Source organism: Eupeodes corollae, chromosome 2 (genome assembly GCF_945859685.1).
Source record: "Eupeodes corollae chromosome 2, idEupCoro1.1, whole genome shotgun sequence".
NCBI lineage: Eukaryota > Metazoa > Arthropoda > Insecta > Diptera > Syrphidae > Eupeodes > Eupeodes corollae.
The window spans coordinates 23,625,426-23,644,546 of record NC_079148.1 but is presented as its reverse complement, the minus strand read 5'-3'; the positions used below and the strand labels follow the sequence as shown (position 1 = coordinate 23,644,546).

Sequence of the window (19,121 nt, the reverse complement as noted above, 5' to 3'; positions counted from 1 at the left end):
TTCAAGTTGCCTTTATTGGAAGGTATTTTTTTTGGCAGCTGGCCAATCAGATACTAGAAACTTGCCTAACTTTCAAGTCCCTTATGTCGTCTGAACCTGCCCATTGTTTTCTTTTGTTGTCATTGTATTAGTGTAAGATCTTGTATGTGTTAACTACTACGGTGGACTGTCAAATTCCTAGCTAAAAAAAGATCTGCAGATTTGATCTTAAATCAAAAATTAATCAATTTATTTTGTCCCATGGAATGCGGAAATTTGTGTTTAGACAGATCCGGATCAAGAATAAATTGATTTATTTTCTTAACTCATGGAAAACCGCATAAGTAAATACCATCGCATGTTGGATCGCATTTTAGAAAAAGTTGAAATATGGAATCTTAAATAGACAGCTGTTGGAAAAGAACCCAATATCTCCTTAAGACATTTAGACCACTCTTAGTAATTACTTGGAGCATTAAGAGACCAAAGTGATGTTTAATTTTTGTTTAATATTTTTTTTTATTTTTTTACATCTGTATTACAATATCTTTTCCTTATTTTGTCTGTGTGTGTGTGACATCTTGTGTAATTTTATATTTTTTGTTATCTGGATTGTGTATGTTTAAATTAAAAAAAGAAAAACAATTTACATATTTTTTAGGAAAGAAAATTACTTTAAAAAATATATTTGTATATATTCTTAAAATTATAATTAGGCGGGAGCACGCTTAGGCTTCAACCTCAACTTCTTCCTTAGCCTTAGCATCACCGGGTTTGCCCTTGGACCAGTCGGGTTTTTTCTATAATAAATTTTAATAAAAACAAAAATTATTAAAACATTCATCGATTACAATAAACAAAAAAAAACATACAACATAAGGTGACTAAAAAAATTGTACAACTAGAGAGTAGGTTTATTATTTTCTACATTTATAATGCAATAAATTTGCTTGAATTTTTAAAAATAAGACTCAATAAAATAGCTTATTTATTGCATCATTATTTAGAGACTATAAACATAACATGCTTCTAAAACTAAATTACAAACAAAGGATTCAAGATTTGCATTTAAAAATCTCGCCACAAAAATGCTACAATAAACTATAACAAAATGACAAAGGAACAAAAATTGGTTTGTATATTATTATTGACAAAATTATAAAACAAAATTTTAAAAACGATACAAAATATTACAACTGGTGTAAACAGTGAAATTACAGCTCAATTTTGCAATTTTTCTTTTGCACATTTAAGTTCTTACACTTTTTAGCAGCAGCCCCTAATTTTAGATCTTTTACTTTAGCTTTCTACAGTAGTTGAAAGAGAGTTGGTTAGTATAAATTAAAGTTGTTGTTCATTTTTGTTTTAAATATTAATAAAATGAAAATAGAAGTATTAATAGTTATTTTTTTTTTAATATAAAATTGATATTGAACAAGTGAGCAAATTAATAATAGTAATAATAATGGCGCCCAACAATAAGTTTAAATTTTAAATTTTATTTACATAACTTTTGTTTTTGAAAGTGTTTTGCTCACAAGTTTTTTTTTAAAGTAGAATTCAAAAGCAGATAGAATAAGAAATATAGTTTTTACAATAGATGTGGTGAAAAGAATAGCGAACTTAGTATGAAAGAATTTATCATACTTGTAGTTAAACTCAAATTTGTATATCTTTAAATTTTTAAGTTTAGTGCAGAGTAATACTATTTCTTTAATGTTTTGTTTTTTGTTATAATATAGAATAAATCTAAGAAAATTAAATTAGAAATAGTATATCTCTAGATAGTTTAATAAAATAAATGTTTTTCTGAAGTTAAAAATGTTTGTTGATCTTACCTCCTTCTCCTCTTCTTCCAATGTGAATTCCTTCTTCTTGACAACCTTAAGTTGATTACGGAAGTTGAATTCTGCTGCCTTCTTCTGCAATTTGGCGAATTTGTTCTCGTATTTGGAGACCTTCTTCAAAGCTGGTTTGACGCTTTAAAATATACAACAAATTATGGTAAGAAAATTGTTTTTTTTTTTTCAATTGGATGAAAATTAAAATAAAATAAAAAGAAATGCGGATATTTTGTGGAGTTTAAAGAAGACAAGAACTGTTGACCCAATTGATAATCAAAATGGACAAAGTGTTTTTTTTTACATTGAACTTTGGAGGTCTCGGTACCTCAAATGGTTTAGGCTATATTTTACTTTTGAAAAGATCTAGGGCATTGATTCCACAAATTTGACTTAATTGCCTTTTTAAATTAGTAAACATGCTCATCTAAGTATAAACGATTGCCAGATCTTACAATATTGCCAAATCTGTCTGTAAAAATAGTTCCAAATATCTTACTATCACTTTGTGTGACACTATTCCGAGAAACGTCATTGGGCAGGTTCAGGCAACATAAGGGACTTCATCTGCAGTCAACTTTATTCTTTGAGCGTACATTTTGACCAAGGCAACTAGTCAGTTTTTCAAGTGTCATTAATTTCAAATTCAGAACTTTACTTCGCAAATCTCTACTTTAAGTACCAACAAAATCACTGTCTTCAAAACAAAGTCAAGCTACAAGTCCACCACGATTTGTATTTTCTACTGTAAAGAAATATTAGTTATGTATTTCTTTTCCAAATTGACAAGGAATCCTTTTAGAGAAAGCATTAAAAAAAGTTCTGCCGAAAATAAATAAATCATAGAATAATAAAGTTCAGCTTTCAGTTGAATGAAAAAAGATAATCAACTGTCATTTTGATAGAAGTAGACTTGACTTCATAGTTATGGAGATTTTTCTTGACTAACTTTCCGGTCAACTTTCCATTAAAGTTGCCTTAATTGGAAGGTCATTTTTTAGCAGCTAGCCAATCAGATTCTAGAAACTTGGCTAACTTTCAAATCCCTTATGTCGTCTGAACCTGCCTATTCCCTGATATTGGGCTACGTAGTCAAGGGATTCTGATTGGCTAAATCTAACTTCAAAAGTACTTGAAATTTACCCTCCGACGTAGTGTAAAAAATTAAGCTACAAAGTTTGTGGAGACTGATTTTGACGTTTCACAATCAGCTGCTCAATAAAGTAACACGAATTTAAAGTGAAATAAATTGTTCAATATTTAAATACAAATATAATTCAAATTGTGTCTTAAATTTAATTTTATTGAATTTAAAAGCACAAAAGAAAAGTTAAAGTTATAAAATCAAAAATGTTTCTTATTTTATATATTTGAATTTGTCAATAATATGACAGTTCTAGATTGACTAGCTTTTTAATGTAGTTTTGCATTCACAAAGCCAGTTGAATTTTGACTACGTAGCCACTATCTTTGTGAATGTGATCATTAATATCAGACTTGGAACTTAACTTGAGTCTTTTACTTGCAAAAAGTTCTAACAACATTATTATTAAAAAAAACTAAAAATATTTGTGCATAATAAGTTTTTGTTTGTAGTTTAACGAAAACTACCCTTTTCCTTTTTCGATTATTTAGAGGAACTCTTTTAAACTGCACTTTATATAAAATTCTGCAGTTAATAAATAAATCACAGATTTATGAAGTTTAACTTTCACGTCTATGAAAAAACGTGTCCAGTTGACATTTTGACATAATAAGATTTTACTTGATAATAAAGGAGATTTTTCTTGATTAACTTTGCAGTCAGCCTTAATTGGAAGGCAATTTTTTGACAGCTTGTCAATCAGAAACTTGCCTTACAATAAGCGTGTTCTGAGCGCCACATCTGAACACTATGCTTGTGTTCAGCATTCAACTCAGTCTATTCAATTTTTTTATTTACTCTAGATCAAAAATAAATCAATTTATGTCACCCAATGAAAAATCCACGTCATGACATATTAAAGCAGATTATGAGAACCTGAGTAACTAAGTAAATGCTTAAACAAGATCCACTGTAGCTGTTTCTTTTATATTAGCCACATATAATAATGTATTAATTTGTTTAAATTTATTAAATATATACTTACAATTTACCACGAAGATCGTTAACCTGGGCATTGAGATCGCTGATCTAAACGTTCACAAGGAAAATAAAATATCATTAGACAAAATTCATGGACAATCATAATATTTGTTTACAAAATAAAATTTAAACAAAATAATTTACAACCACAAAACAAGCATTTTTTTTTTGTTTAAACAAAACAAACAAGACACGATTTTCTTGTGTTGAATCAGAGTTTTTTTCTTTGTTTTTAGTTTTTAAGATGCAAAAGCATGACAAACAAAATTTAGTTTAAAAAACAAGCGCATAACAAAAAGATCTGTTTCTGTACAGTTTTTGTTTTTACTTTTCCAATTCACTGATATTTACATAGTTCTGTTTGAGACTGTTTTTTGGGGGTTGATTGAAAATTAGCAAAAGCATTACAGAGTGAGTTAAATTATATGCAATTTTTGTTGTTGTTTTTGTTGATAGATTTATGGGTACTTGAGATAGAAATACAAGTAGGGTACCCTAAAGGAAACACATATAGAATTATAAGAAAAAAAAAATAATAATAATAGTTTTGTTATATAAATTTTTAAGCACGAACATCATAACATCCAAATGTAGAAATTTAGATTAAAAATTGTTTTTTATTTTATTTAATTTTAATTTGCAAAGTGATATAGATCTGGTTTTTTAAAGATTTTGTTGCTTCTTTTTCTATTAAAAAAATTAATTTTCCACAAATATTAAAATGAAGTAATATCATATTATTGTACTTTACACCACGGATCTACAAAATACTTAGAAAAAGACAACTCTTTCTTCTGTTTTGGTTATGATTTCTAAATTTAGAATAAAAAAGAAAAATAACAGAAATATATATTTTGTACTTAATTTTGAGGTACTGCACAGTATGGCACATCGGCACAACCTTAATGTTTGTGTTTTTTATTTGTTTTAAATTATTTATTTTAAAAAAATTTACTTTTAAATAAACATTCTTTGGAGTTTTTGCACAAAATAAAGGGTTTGGGAATTAATATTATATTCTACATAGTGTATTGTATTTGTCAACGACACGAAGAGTTAGGAAAACAAATAAAAATAAAATATTTTTTGTTAAATATTAAGAAGATGCATCAAGCAATTTATCAGAACCACAAAGATGCTTCCATTACAAATTTTAGCATCAAAGAAAGAAACATATAACTTTTGTTGCTAACGCCTACATATTTTACATGGCCTTCAAGATCAAGTTACATGCAAATTTTGAAAAAAGGTAACGGACAAAAGTAAGGAAATATTCTAAACTCTCATAAGTATTTGTTGAACCCGTTCGTTTTGAAGGTTTTTGAACCGAACCGTGATCTCTTGGAAACTTCTTTATTGGTATTTCATTGTAACGATTAGTGTCAACATTCAAAGCACAAACAGTAAGGAATTTATCAAAGTTTAAAACTTTGAAGTTTCTCTAGTCTGAAAAACTCTAATTTTAAGATTGAAATTTTCGACTAACAAAATAATCATTTTTTGAGTAACATTAGGATATTTGAGATGGCACATCAAATCAATGAATTATAATTTGGTTTTCTAAAAAAAAATTGAAACTCTCCAAAGAACTTTAATTATTTAAAAATATTTTCCTTCTAAACGTGTGCCATACAAGTGCGCTTTTATATCGAAATATGTAAATAAATTCTCGCAAACAAACTGCACTGCATTTAAGTATAATTTTTGTCATAAGATCTACTTTAAGAAAAAGTTCTAAAATTCTGTTACATTCTTTCAAACGGAAATCCATGCTGCTTCATATGATTATGTATGTTAATTTTATAAACTTTATAAAACTAATTTAAAATAAATATTTTCGTATTTTTTGTTTTAACATTTAGAAACAATTGAAAAAAAGAATATAAAGAAAACACAAAGCAGTATGAAAAAATTATGCATTCTTTTGATTGGAAACAAAAATATATAAAATTATGGAAACAGTCATTTGAAAATAAAATGAAAAAAAAAACATATAAAACTTTAAAATGAAAAAAGTTATAAATAGGTGTAGGTTTTTTTTGCTATCGCATTTAATTTTTGTGTCATTCTGTCCAACAAAACATTTTCAAATATTAAAAAAATCGGTTTGTTTTAAAAATGATTTATGCACTCCGAAGGGAAAATTGCTTAACAAATAATGATAAGGTTATAATTTATGTTTGTCACATCCAATGTTTTACATATAATCATTTAACAAAAATAGGATATAAAATATGCTGAACTCCAAAAAATGATATACATATGTCATATAGTCTAATGAAACTAATTTTTTAACAAAAAAAAAAAACAATATTCAAATTTAAAACTAAATGTTGAATAAAAAAATCTCAAATAAAAAACACGTAACATTGTATTTCAAAAATAACATAATTCAACCTGGGTCTATGCACTTAGAGTAGAGTGTAAAAAAAAACTATTGATGTAAAATTGAACTTAATAACACAAAGGTTAAAGGGCGTAAGAGTGAATTTAAGTAAATCATCAGAACTCTGGATTAAAAAGTGTGTTTTAGCAAATATTTAGGATAACATGTTTATCAAACGATATCCATTTATTTCTTACAGAATAATTTAAATTCAATACATTTTTCTTGACACTAATGGCTGAATCACAAACACGCTTCAGCTTCGGCTTCACCTGAAGTTTATGAGTTCAGCCATAAGAATCCAATGTATGCTATCACAATGGAGCTTCAAACTCACGTTTCGTTTGACAATCGTTAGGAAAAGAACGTTCAATTATCTGAACATTTGCTTTGCCTGACAGCTCAACGGCTGTAAAAAAATGTCAACAATCAAAATATTTGGTCTTTGAAGGGATGAAAAAATAGAAATGTCATTCAAAGCAACCTCAAAGCAGGCCCACCGTAACACAGACGAAGCGTGTTTGTGATTCAGCCATAAAGGTTTTCAAAAGTGCAATAAGCAGCCAAAGTTTGCAAGTCATTACATTTTTAATTAAAATAACTTGACAAAATAAGAAAACATCTCAGGTTGTATTTTAAACTTTATAAAACCATTCATAGACATGGTCTTCAAAACTGTCAAAATTTACAATTTACTCTCCAGCATTGAGGGACATGTCTTTGTAGCTAATTTTCTTTTAGTTCCAGTAATCAATTTTGGCAAGGACATTTCAATTTGTCCCTGAAGTAACACTGAAATCAACTTGAATTCATTCAAATTCTTGTTAAACTAAGGAGTATTAGGTGTCAAAGTGACATGTTATTTGAAACACTCTTTTTGTAGTGAATTTATGTTTTGAAGCACTCATTTCGAAGTAAATGTTTGTTCTGAAGATTAGCTAAACATTCTAATATCTAACATCATTGACAGAAAGGTGAGCAATTCTGACAAGGACATTTTTCAATTTGTCACTGAAAGATTTATTGAAATTTAAGTAGAAGTATGGAATCAACTGTCAAAGCGTACGTGCTGCAGATTAGGTACCGTATTAAGGGAACAGATTGTCAGATCTAGGAATTAATTTTTAGAACTTTTATTTTTTTCTAGAAACATTGACAGAAATGTCTTTGTCAGTCCTTTTCACTTCGTTCATATGAGCAATGAAGGCAAGAAAATTTCAATTTCTCGCTGAATTCACCCTGAATTTTATTAAAATTTGAGTTTAAGTAAAGAATTAGCTGTCAAAGTAACATCTAATTTGAAGCATTCTTGTGTAGTGAATTTATGTGCTGCAAGTAGGGTTACTACACACATTCAGGGAATAAATTGTTAGATCTGTCAAAAAATTGTCAAAACTTACAATTTTCTTTAGCAGCATTGACAGAGATGTCTTTGTGAGTAATTTTCTTTCAGTTCAAGTGACCAATTCTACCTATTACTTACTAATTTGTCATCCTGAATTCATTAAAATTAAGTTTGAAGAAAAGATTTATCTGTCAAATCTACTTCTAATTGGACAAAATTGATTTTGAAGTGAACTTATGTGCTGCTGATTAGGTACTATGCACATTTTATTTAAATTGAAATTGGTTTCATAAAAATTTTCTTTTCAACTGAAGCTGAAAAGTGTCAAATTCCTAAGAGTGAAGATAACAATTATTAAACTGAGGAAAAATTCTATAGACAGTTATTTTGACAGAATCGCAATACAATGCCTAGACGTTTCTAATCGCAAAGTAGGATTATTGACATTTCGTGGGACAATAAGTTTTTCTTTCGTAAAAATAAACTAAAATTTTTGAATATCCAACTAACTCGCCTGTAGCAACCAGTTTGACATTTCGAATTTAAACAAAAATTCAAGATGGCTGCCTCACTTTCCTATTTTTAACTGTCAAGTAGCAAAGGGATACACCTTTAATTTTATCATCATCATTACCAAGTCAAACACCACCCTTAACCCAATTATTCTTTTGTGTTATCAAAGTTCATTTCTTCTAAACTAAAACAAAAATAAACACCCCTACTCAGAAGTAAAATGCATAAAATATGTCTTTTATGGTAACAATTTAACAAAAACTTTTCATTTCAGAATAAGAAAAAAAAACAGGGATGTCAAATGGCAATAATCTATTTCTATATTTGCCAAAAAATGATTTCAAAAATATGTTTAATGTCCATAGGAAATGATATCAAAGTGCATAAGGGACTATGCAAATTAAATAAGACAAATAAAAAAAACATCAATTGACATTTGTGACACATACATCAAAAGTGTATGCGTATTGAATTAACCACAACCATGTAACGGGATAGGGATGACATTAAAAAATCAGAATGATTTTACATAAAATGTTTTTGTTTTTTTTTTTAATTGAAAAATGAAAATGCTTTCTTTTGTATGTAAAACAAAATCCTAAGTTTAAAAACTCTGAGTAAAAAATGTACTGGGTTTTTGACATTTTGAAGTGTGTTGTGTACATAAATAAATAATTGTTTTTTTTTTTTTAATTGGCAGTACCTCCCAGTCTTTTTTCCTGACTTCGTATTCCAGATCCCATTTTTGACCTTCACAAATATACATACGCTCGTAATACTCTTCACAAATCTCTTGTAATTCGCCTGGAAAAATTTGTGTTTTGGATTTATGATCAATTTCTTTTTTTTTTTTCGAAAAGTATATTTTTTTTTAAATTACGAGTACCAATAAATAAGACTTTTCTTTATAAATTTCTTCAAAATGTTATGTGTTCTCTGTGTAAGTTGCAAAAACATTAAATCACTCATACGTAAGTGGGTGTAGTTTTCTATGTAATTTTTTTTTTTAATTTCTCTTATCGGAAATACCAAGAGAAAATTGTTTATCGAAAAAGAAAACATAAATAGCTAAGCATCTTATAAAGTGGGTTGGTATTTTTGAAAAAAAAAAAAATAATATACTCGGCTTAAGAAATTCTTCTTTTGAATAGTCAGTTTTTTTTCAGCAAGTAAAAATATTTTAAATATATTAAATAGAAATCAACTAAACTAAGAATCAGACCAAACACAAAATAGTTTGAAATCTCAAAATAAAAAAAAATTATAGGAATATATAAAATGTATACAAAACGAACGTTATAAAGTTAATTTTAATTTGAAACTTATCAAATCAAGACCGTATCTCAATATATGTATATTTATATATAAAGGTAATTTGTTTAATGTTTCATTTTGTGAAACATAACCAAAAAATTTATATTTTTTAAATATTTTTTTTGAAAAACAAATAAGAAAACGTACAAAAATCTGTTTTAGAGTTTTTCTTTTTGTATCAAAAAGAACAAATTTTGAAATATTTATAGCATTATTTTTTTGTTTAAACTTATATAGAGCATATTTTTATTCATATATATATAAAACAAAATGCATTTTTTATTTAAGAAAAAAAAAGTAGTATATAAATAAATAAACAAGGAAGAGAGGAATACTTTTTTACCTCGAACGCCTTCATTTTTTGGATATGCTCTAAATCAAATTTGTCACCCTCCAAGGCATAAGCGCGTTGCCAATATTGTTTACATAATGTCTGAAGTTCGGCTAAATTATCGAGTTTTTGTTTCATATTTAATTTTCTTTGTTGGTTTCTTAAATTTTTTAAAACTAATTTCTACATATATGTTTTATATATAACTAAGTTTGGTAAAACTTTGTTTTGTTGAATATTGTTTTGTTTTTTTAAATATTTATTCTTATTTATAGGTTTAAAAAAATATATTTAATAATATAGATATTCTCCTACACACCTACGATGTGACTGTTAAATAATAATATGATTGTTTTATGTGAGAATGTGAGTAGTAAAAGCTTCAAAAATCAAAATATTATAAAAAAAAAAATTAATATTTAGGTTGCTTTTACGTTATATGTTTTATCAGTTTTATTTTGTGTTATATAAAAAAAGAATATAAAGTTTCAGTGCTGTTAGAGCAGTGTTTTTTACTATTTTTTAGAGAGTTTGCTTGATTAATTATTATTTTTAGTTTATCTAACAGTTTTTTTTCTATTTTGTTTGTTTAAGAAGGTGACAGCACTGTTTTTTCTCAAAATTAAGGAGTGAAATTAACAGTAGAACATTTTACCACATTTTGGAACAATATTTCCAAAAATGTGTCAATCAGTTCGGAGAAATACAAAAATTGGCTTTTGATGACGACTTTATTTGAACAAATATCAAGAGAAATTAATTTTCAAGAACAATTTCAATCGCTTTGAAGATCAAAGCAATGTTAATTGTTCCACGTTGGGCGCCAGTTATTGCTAACAAATAAAATGGACTATTTAAACCATTTGCTATATTAAAATGTATTTAGGTCCATTTGAAGCAACATCTATTCTGCACTTAGTAAAGACGTTTTTACATACAGTGTTGGCCAAAACATTAGCAAATAAAACTATTTCCATATTTATGTCATTCAAAAATTATTAACTGAAACAAATCATGTTAATTTGTTTATAAAATGTAATACATTATGTATTCACTTCTAAATAGACCACAAGAGAAAATAGTTTTTATAACGTAACGATTACAGTAAGACAGTCAACCCAATTATTTGTTGGTCAAAACAAAAGCCACTTTAAAAAATTAATTTATTTTTCTTAGACTTACTAAAATATTGCTAGTTTTTGGTAGCAAAACCCTTATTTTTAATCACTTCCACCTCGTCTTCATGGCAAGGAGTCAATTAAATTGCTTATTATGCTGTTTAGGATACTTTCTCAAGCCAAATTAATTTGATCAAACAGATCGTTTTTATTTTAACAATTAATCCTTAATCCAATTAAAGTTGCTTTTTTTAGCAAACACTGTATATATTTGTTGAAAGCTTTAGCAGACTTTTCAAGCCCTTTAAAAATGTCATTAAGTCTAAAATACTTTCCCTCTTAAACAAACTTTTATAGAAAAAAAAAATAAGTAACCTTTTAGTGTTTTTACATTTAAGAAAAAAAATTAAAGTAAACCTCATAGCACATCTAGTATTTGTTTTTATTTAAATCGCAATTATTTTATTAGAACTGCCCAAAAAAATCTTTTTAACCGAATCTTTAATTGGCAGCAGCAGCAGCGTTTGCTTCTACACAAAATTTAACTCGTTTAATCGTTTGATTTATTTTGAAAAAGAAAAATAAAACTTGTAGACTGATTTAAACGAGGTAAACAAAAAAGTATTAACAAAAATTAATACAACAAAAATGTGTGTATTCAATTAAAAAAAAAAAGAAAATCTTGCCTCGAAGTCTCTTCTTCTAACATCGTATTCAAGATCGTATTTTTGGTCTTCCAATTTTCGAATCAATTCGTGATACTCTTTAGCGATTTTCCTAATGGTTTCTAAAAGTATTTGTATGGCGGGTATTGTTTTTATTATTTAAATTATAAATTTGTTTGTTATTATTTTTTGTATTGTCTGTGGAAGTGGATGTTGGATGATTTAAAAATATATAATTTTTGTTTGTGTTTCTTCTCGAGTGAAAATGAGTGAAAGTTGATTTTAATATCATTAACTACTTAATTGCATATAATATACATATTTGTTTTCATATTATTGTATTCAAAAAAAAAAATGTTGATAAATCTTGCAAAAGCAAAATATTGGAGTGGTGTGGTAAGAAAATCATAACTAATAAATAAACTCTTAAATATTGTGATTTCGTTACAAAAAACAGTATTTCGAAATTCACTATAAAACTGCTTTCAATATCAAAAAAATGTGATTATTTACTTGCAGTTTTATTTTTATTTGTATGGTTTTAATTTATTATTGTTGTTGTAAATGATGTTGAGAAACATCACACTTTTTGCTTAGTGGTGTTAATTATATTATAAATTGTTGTATTATATTATTGTTTTGATTGCAAAAATAAGTGAAATTTCAAAAATAGCAAAAATCAAAAATCAAAAATGTTTATATACAAAAAAAATTCAATTATTTCGCTTATTTCTACTGTCGCGTGTAAAGCAAAAAAAAATATTATATTATTTATTATTTAATTATTATTATTATCAAATTGTTTGGTAATTTTATTTTTGTGAGAAGTTTTGCAGACGCGCGATTCAAATTTTGACAGGTATTAAGTAAACAAAAAATAATAGTAATATAGTACGGAAGTTTCTGAGTGTTAAGGTAGTTGTTTTGCTTTTTGTTTTGTGTGTTGTGTTGCCTCTTATTACACACTCCCTGCTAGCTTACATTGTTTTTCAAAAAGAAAAGTTCGAAAAAAGATACAAAAATAAAATTAAAAAAAATTAAAATAAAAAATAAAACATCTAAAGCTGGCATCACTGGTATTACAAGTGCGGCGAAGTGACAGTTGACATTTGTGCAGAGTTGTTATATATTAAATTAGAGATCAGTTTTGAAAATTTTGTTTAAAGAAATTACAATTTTTTAAGTGAAAAACAATGTAAGATCTAGCTTAAGGTGGTAGCGTAGTGAGAAACGTAATAACAGAAAAAAGTCAAGTGCAAGCTTTCTAAGGCTTTTGGGTTGTTTTTTTTTATGTTCGTGTGTACCTCAACATCCTTTCGCTTAACAACATATTCAAGGTCATATTTCTCGTCCTCCAATTTATTAATCCTTTCGTGGTGTTGGCGGCAAAGTGACTTAAGTGTTTCTGAAGAAATTGTGTTTTTTTGTTGTATATTTTATAGTTTTTTTTTTGTATTAAAAAAATGTTTTAAACATAATTAAAATGACAAAAATATGTGTCAATATATTAAATTGTATAAAATGTCAGAAATGATTTGTGACATTTTCAAAAAAATAATTATAATGCAATTAACCTCGTCTTATGATCTTATTTGAAAAACTAAATATAAAAAAAATTAAATATATATTTTTATATATTTTATATAAAATTTAAATGTATATTAAATGATTTTTAAGTAAAATGTAAGAATGATATACTATATATTTTGTTTTATTTTGAAAATTACCTTCGCTGGCATCGCTAAGATTTCTGGGGCTACCACATCTTTCCTCAATGATACGCCTACGTTCGGCTGCCTTGCGTTCTTGTTCTTTCTTCAATTCCTCAGCAGCTTTTTTACGGAGCAACAACTTTAAATGAATGTCATTATTATTATTAACCAAATACTTTAACAACTAAAAAATAGTTTTAATTTAACTTACTCGGAGCTTCTTCTTTCTTTCTGGGGTCATGAAACCCTTCTTGGCCTTCTTAGCCTTGGAAGCTTCTTCCATACGCTTGCGTACTTCAGCACGCTTGCGCTCGATTTCGGCTTGCTTTGCCTTCTTTGCCTGTTGATGATTTTAGCAATTTGTTGTTTTAAGTAAAATGTTTCTTTTTAAAGCATGACACAAAGTTTTTCCATGAAAAAGGTTAAGACACCAGACACGAGGAAGACACGAAAACATTGATTGGATTCGTTTCTTATACCTCTTCAGCTTTAACTTTTGGATCATTGGGATCTTTTGGCTTAGCTGCAGGGGCTGCTCCTGCAGCTGGTGCAGCTGCTGGTGCTGCCCCAGCTGCCGGCGCTGCTGCAGGTGCTGCTCCAGCTGCGGGTGCTGCTGCTGCTGCAGGAGCTGCTGCAGGGGCTGCACCCGCTGCTGGGGCAGGTGCTGCAGCTGGTGCTGGTGCTGCTGCTGGTGCCGCAGCTGCAGGTGCTGGAGCTGGTGCTGCAGCCGCTGGTGCTGGCTCCGCCTTTTTCTGTAAATTATTATAAAGAAAAAATATGGATTAGATTTTGATATCAAATTTTGTTGTTGTTTTTATAGAAATCAAAAAGCATCAAGTTGTCATTTATTTTGAAATTTTCTTATTGTGATTAAATTAAATAGAGTTAAGTCAATAAAAAATTCAATGAATGTCAAAATTTAAAAGTAAACAAAATAAGTATAGTTCATTTTTTAGGAGGAAGAAAAATTGTAAAAGATTATTCAGAAATAGAAAACTTATTTTTTTGGAATTTAATACTTCATGTATTTCAAATAAGTTTACAGATTGAATTCCAAAAATACAGAAATCGCTGAATTGTCTTACAATTCTTTGTAGCTCATTTTTTTTTAAACTATTCTTCTTACTTAAGTCAAAATAAACCGAAGCCATTACAATGTCATACTTCATGTATTTCCAATAAGTTTACAGATTGAATTCCAAAAATACAGAAATCGCTGAATTGTCTTACAATTCTTTGTAGCTCATTTTTTTTTAAACTATTCTTCTTACTTAAGTCAAAATAAACCGAAGCCATTACAATGTCATACTTCATGTATTTCCAATAAGTTTACAGATTGAATTCCAAAAATACAGAAATCGCTGAATTGTCTTACAATTCTTTGTAGCTCATTTTTTTTTAAACTATTCTTCTTACTTAAGTCAAAATAAACCGAAGCCATTACAATGTCATTGGTATGACTTATCATAAAATACACATCTTTTTCTGTCACATCATAATTATTTTTGTACAACAAAAATTTAAGCAACGATCTACAATTTTATTGTTTTAAGATTGTATCTAGGCAATTAATAAAATTGCATAATAACAAAGTTTGCGTCATATTTTTATGTCACACCTATTTACGACATTTTTACATTAATTCATAAATTACATTAATTTTCTGTCAAAAAATAAAACGAATCCAAATGACACTCTTGTATCGTCATCATCATCAACATTCTAACAAAATTTAAATTTAAATAGAAATTTCAAAATAAATGACTTTTGGCATAGAAAAACTAAAAGTGTTTTAGGGGATATATTTTAAAGTAAAGATAATCTTAAATTCTAAATGTTAAAAAGCAAAATAAAAGCAGCACTTAATTAAAAGCTGTATAGCCATGACAGTCAGGAACAATTTATTTATGCATTGTCTTATATCTCCCATCTGAAATCTATAAATAAGCGCATAAGAAAGCATTTTGTATTTGTAGGATAAATTATTTTGTGCAAGCGAAAAATAAAATAAACTATTTACGAACAAACAAAAATATAATAGATCTTGCATCAAAACAATTGATCTTACCTTTTTTTCTAAATTTTATGTCAAAAATCTGTCAAACTGCAGAATCCATGATGAAATTTGTTGTACAAGTTGCATGAAATATAAATAGAAAAAGAAATAAGTTGTTAGAAACTTTTTTTTTCTCAATATTTGGTTTTCTGTTTTTCAATTTTATTTTCGATACGTACCTCACCTCATCATCACCCATTTTTATGTATTATTTGTTGGTATACTGAAAATGTAAGTGTTACAAATTGTTAATATAAACTTTTCTTTGGAATTTATTTTAATAGATGAAAATATAAAAAAAGAGAAAACTTTTTCTTAAAAAACGATTATAAGACACGAATACGCATATTTTCCTGTATACACGAACGAAAATAGATCTTCACCTAAATAGGCTGCGTCCGTATATGGACGATAGATACATGAATTTAATTCACACACTTAAAGCACATTCATGCGCACCAGTAATACACCTATGACCAGAGGATATCTTATTTCAAAAACCAAAAAAAAAGTCTACAGATTTTTTCGTTTTCGAAATACCGATTATTTGGAAAAGACCATTTTCTAAATTGTTTTTTTTTTTTTTTAAATAATTTTTATAAATCGATCCATTTTTTGAAAGATTCAGTCATAAGAAAACCTTTAAGATATGTTGACAAACTTTCGCCTCATAAAAATAGATCACAATCACAATGGTTTCTTCTTGAAGTGTGTGAGTGGGTGAGGTCAGAAACGGTGGTTTTTGAATGTAGGTACATCCAAATGTTTCGCACTTTTCACATTGTTGCCTGGGAATCTGGTTGTTGTTGGTGTATAGGAATATTAATCATTTGACCTTGGAGAAAGTCCCCGTTGCATGTTCTCAAAGGAATTGTCAAATATTTAACTGACATTTGGGAAAAATGTAAGAACCACATACTTTCAAAAACTTTAGAGGTTATTTCTTCACAAAAAAAGTGTTTAAACACTGGGATGCACTTGGTTTTTGGGACACGTGTCAAATATATTCACAATTTCTTTTTTATTTCTTCAAATTATGTATGAATTATTATTTTTGCTTTTGAGTTGAGGTATATTTTCAAAAATTTCAATATCGATTTGGATTAGTATTTAAATTTCAGTTCAATTTAGTTAAACACATTATTGGTTTTTTTTTAACTGTCATTAATTCTGGAATATGTCAAATTTATAGCACACGCCAAAAATAATCGTATCCTTTTTCTTTTCTTTTTTTTCAGATCCAGGAACACTCACCTTTAAGGAGAAATTAAAAAGAGGAAGTGAGAGTGTCGCGATCAACGAAACTTTCGGAATTTCTAAACTGAACGGTCCGACAACCAACGGCAGACTATATGCTTCGAAAGAATTAGTAAAGATCGTTTTCTGATTTAAGACGCAAGCGCTTTCGCTCGATCAAAAATTGTATCTCTGGGCAGCGGCACAATACCGTATAGATTTTTGAATTAAAAATAGAATCGCACCGAAATAGATATTAGATACTGCTGTTGCAAGCGTCTGAAAGCAGAGACGATTTAATTTTTTTTTAATTTTTCTTCAAATTTTTTGAGTTTAGAACTTCTTTGGAAAAAGTTCATTTTGATTTTTGTTTCAACAATTAAATGCTTAAATTGAATTCAATTTTAGAGAACTTCATTTTTTCATATTGCGAGAATAAGAATTTGGTTCATGTCATAATTGTCATTGTTGTTGGGATCGTTCAAAACACTCTACATTTGCGTGAAAACGCCAATTTCATTTCAAAACTTATTTCGAAAGTGTATACATTTTTGTCTTTCCATTTTCATTTGAATTTACATCCCACACATTCGTGCATCAAATGTTGTTTAAATTATTTTGTTGCTCGGAATATTAGTGAAATTTTTTTGAAAATTTTACATACTCTTTTGTATGTAGGAGTAGAAAAATTAATTTAAAATAGATCTTGAAACTCTATGCGTGGATTTTTTGAGAGAAATTTTTTACAAATTTTCTTTTGATTGTGCACTTCGTTTTTATTTTCTTATTTTTTAATTTATTTTTATTTTTATACCTACACACTTTTTTTCTTTTTTTTTTAACATTATTTATTTTAAATGAAATTTAGCTTGGTGAAGAATGCAATTTTTAACACAAATTCATTTAACCTTATAACAATGCACGTTTTTCGTTGTTTCGTTTCGTTTAATGTTTTTTGTATTTTGTAACGTAGAGATTTTTGTTTGACACACAAAATATATGAATGCATCAGTTACTAATGAAGGGGCTATAGTGTGATACATATTTTGTTATGTTGCCAATTTTAAGACACGTTTGAGTATTTGAATATTTATTTAAGAAAAAATAATGAATTCTTTTACGTTAAACTTAAAATGCATATAAAATTTTGTAAATGATTCAAGGAAATGTTTGAAAAAGACAAATTTATTTAAATAAACTTGAAATTTTTTTTCGCAACAAAGTGTATGAATAACTAAGAACAAATGTTCAAGATTGAAGTTAAGTCTCATAGAATTTGCTTAAATAACTTTAGGAGGCGTTAGGTTCTTTTCTCCAAAACCGAAACGCCCAAAACTTAAAATGATAAAAAGCCCAAAATTGGTCTTAAAGCTCAAAAATTTGAAGAAAAAAAATCACCAACAAACCCAAAGCGAATGTCAAATCAATTTTAAATAAAAACGCACGAATTGTTAGTTGCCATTTTGCCGACAGTAATTTTTAATTTTTACGTACATCTCGTCTTTCCATCTTCTCCTCCACTCCCCTTCTATGCATATGGGACCGTAGATCACACGAAGAACTTTTCTCTCGAACTGACCCAAGGTGCTTTCATCCGATTTTGTCATAGCCCATGCTTCTGCACCGTATAGTAGTCCGGTCAATTTAGACATTTGACCCACGACAAATTCAGGGGAAGCTGAAAATTCTTAAAATTGTTTAAATTATAATTATAAACATTGTCTTAAAAGTCCCACACGTTTCCACGCCACCTCTGAGGTAGTGTACTTAGCGCGTTTTTTTAACGTGGTTTCCCCAATAGGCCTATTCCACGGGTCTGTTGTGATTAGATTTAGAAATGAATAGTTTATTCGTCGGATTCGGAATCGTCAATCACTTCTTCTTCTTCCTCTTCTTCTTCTTCTTCTTCTTCTTCTTCTTCTTCTTCTTCTTCATCCTGACTATAGGTGAATTGTGTTAAAAGTGAAGCATCACATGTTTCTTCGTCAGTATTAAATGAATCCTCTGTTGTTGGTTATTCTACATTATAGTCCAAGAGGCGACCGTCAGATCACTTAGCTCATCCTCTCAATGGATCTAATACCTCTTACTAAATAGAGATACTCTAGAGAAAAATAATGCACCAGGGTTGCCTATCAGATTTTGGGCCGAAGACGTCTAAACCGGGGCACTTCCGGTGCGTTTTTTTCACCAAGACTTAGCCCATCCAGTTAATGGCTGAAACTAGTGGCAAACAATAGAGCTCGACGAGATAGATCGAAATATATAGGGTTGCCTAACTAAAAGTGGGCCGAAGCGCTTGGCAGCCCTATTTCAAGGTGCGTATTTTTCGACCATGACTTAGCCCATCCAGTTAATGGTTAAATTTGGTATCAAATGAAAGGTCTGAGTCTACTGATTATGAATATATAGGGTTGCCATGTCTTAACTGGGCCGAACCCCTCGGCAGCCCCGTTATAAAAAAAAATCCACCAAATATGTAATGCCTTATAACTTAATT

General features: G+C 28.3%; 1 protein-coding gene across 5 annotated transcripts; it reads right to left on the bottom strand.

Annotated features, from left to right (window-relative positions):
* Positions 1-468: 468 nt before the first annotated feature.
* On the bottom strand, positions 469-16,796 carry LOC129944196 (troponin I). Of its 5 annotated transcripts, XM_056053453.1 has the most exons (9): positions 16,640-16,796; positions 15,570-15,608; positions 13,541-13,669; positions 13,345-13,468; positions 11,639-11,739; positions 3,950-3,993; positions 1,818-1,959; positions 1,241-1,286; positions 469-779 (listed from the first exon to the last, which is right to left on the bottom strand). In XM_056053453.1, coding segments are annotated over exons 2-9 (603 nt in total). In that variant the 5' UTR covers positions 15,585-15,608; positions 16,640-16,796; the 3' UTR covers positions 469-777. The 5 variants fall into 5 exon arrangements, with proteins under 5 accessions (XP_055909428.1, XP_055909424.1, XP_055909425.1 ...); XM_056053449.1 differs by lacking the exons at positions 1,241-1,286; positions 11,639-11,739 and adding an exon at positions 12,922-13,022 and having other exon boundaries at positions 16,640-16,795; XM_056053450.1 differs by lacking the exons at positions 1,241-1,286; positions 11,639-11,739 and adding an exon at positions 9,847-9,947 and having other exon boundaries at positions 16,640-16,795.
* Positions 16,797-19,121: the final 2,325 nt, after the last annotated feature.